The sequence below is a fragment of the Gavialis gangeticus genome, unplaced genomic scaffold (assembly GCF_001723915.1).
Source record: "Gavialis gangeticus isolate Ggan-Ray unplaced genomic scaffold, GavGan_comp1, whole genome shotgun sequence".
NCBI lineage: Eukaryota > Metazoa > Chordata > Crocodylia > Gavialidae > Gavialis > Gavialis gangeticus.
The window spans coordinates 1,294,016-1,295,581 of NW_017729027.1; the positions used below are offsets into that span (position 1 = coordinate 1,294,016).

The 1,566-nt window shown below is 39.1% G+C and overlaps 1 protein-coding gene across 3 annotated transcripts in view; it reads left to right on the top strand.

Moving 5' to 3' along the window:
* The window catches only part of RNGTT (RNA guanylyltransferase and 5'-phosphatase), a 467,131-nt gene that overhangs the window by 16,402 nt on the left and 449,163 nt on the right, over positions 1–1,566 (top strand). For all 3 annotated transcript variants that reach the window (XM_019520359.1, XM_019520361.1, XM_019520360.1), the window contains exon 3: positions 166–254. In XM_019520359.1, the coding sequence (XP_019375904.1) occupies positions 166–254 (89 nt within the window). The remainder of the gene's footprint in view (positions 1–165; positions 255–1,566) is intronic.

A 1,566-nucleotide genomic window follows, 5' to 3' on the forward strand; every position in this document is an offset into this window, starting at 1 on the left:
TCATTCCTGGAACCAGGGAGATTAGCCACACCTGATAACAGAAAAAAAAGACAATGAAGAAGCAAAATAAAGAAGGTAAATACACACCTATAAGCTCTGAAGGGTTCTTTTCACTGAAATTAGTTTTCCTTTTGTTTTGTTCCTAACTTTTTCTCATATTTTCAGGCATGAAGAATGCCCTACACCTGAGAACACAAAAACATTTATCCGTGTATGTGAGCATTTCAGTGAAAAGAACCCTTCAGAGCTTATAGGTGTGTATTTACCTTCTTTATTTTGCTTCTTCATTGTCTTTTTTTTCTGTTATCAGGTGTGGCTAATCTCCCTGGTTCCAGGAATGAACTAAATAAATGTCTACACCACAGTATTTGTGCATATGGCTTTAGTGTAATGATGGCCTAAAATATACTCTTACCGTTCACTGATATTAGTCTCATATGGCTGTATATATTAGAATCTAGATGTAATTAGCTACCTTACCCAGACATGTATACAACAGCTTAGGTTGTCCATAGATTCCCCAGTTGTCCATGTTTGGAGTTTTCCTCAACTTCCATGGATGCAAGTGAGTAATTAGGGCACGGACTGTTATTTCTGGCCCTAAATCTCCTGTGGCATTTAATAAACAAGAAGTGCTATAGTGTTTAAGGCCATGTTGGGATTTATAAAGATCCTCTAAGAATTCATAGATTGTAAGGGGCTGGAAGGGACCTTGCAAGATCATCAGGTCCAGCCTCCTTGCACTAGGCAGGAAAGACAACTGGGGTATAGATTCATAGATTGTAAGATTCAGAAGCAACTAACAGCACCGTTTGTGTTACAGTACAGATCTGGTCCCTGCAATGGTTTTTCAGGTTATTTCAGACGTCAAGGCACAGCTCTTGCCGCCAGCCTCCCTAGACCATTTACAGTGCAAATGGAGATTACTTCTGTCTCCAATACTTACTTCTGCCTTTCCTCTCTCTTCCTCCCAGTTCCATTTCTAGGTCACCAGATAGTTTTTTATTCCCTTCTCAGCCAATGTTTTGATCTACCTTTGGAAAGGGAGAGGAAAGAGGCTCTACAAAACAAAGGAGCAAATATTTATGTTTACGGGAAAAGAATCTGTTTCAAGGACAGGAGCAACAGAGCGTGGAGGCTGGGTTTCCATTTGTCTGCGTGAGCTCTTTTCCTTTTGGATTCTTTATTTTACCCACGATGTGGAGAGCAATGCCTGCTCTGCAAGCTGGAGTTGGCTGAGTAACTTCCTTGGCTGAGCAAACTCCAGTTCCTCTGGGAAAGGTTAATTCTGGGTCTTCCAGTTTGTTCCTTAAATTCATTTTAATACGGCATTATTACTAATGTTTTGATTCGGCAATTGAGTTCTCTTGATGTACTGGGCTGTAAACTATTAATAGAAACTTGATTGGTTTTCTTTTGAGACAAAACAGCCATATGAATGTTGTCAATTTAGCTTTTTCCAAAATTAGTGGCTTTTAATTTTGCTCTAAATAATCGTGTTTTTAATTTTTACATATGAACATTCACGTACACGTCTCCAGTCTTTCCAAAATAAAACCTGGTACA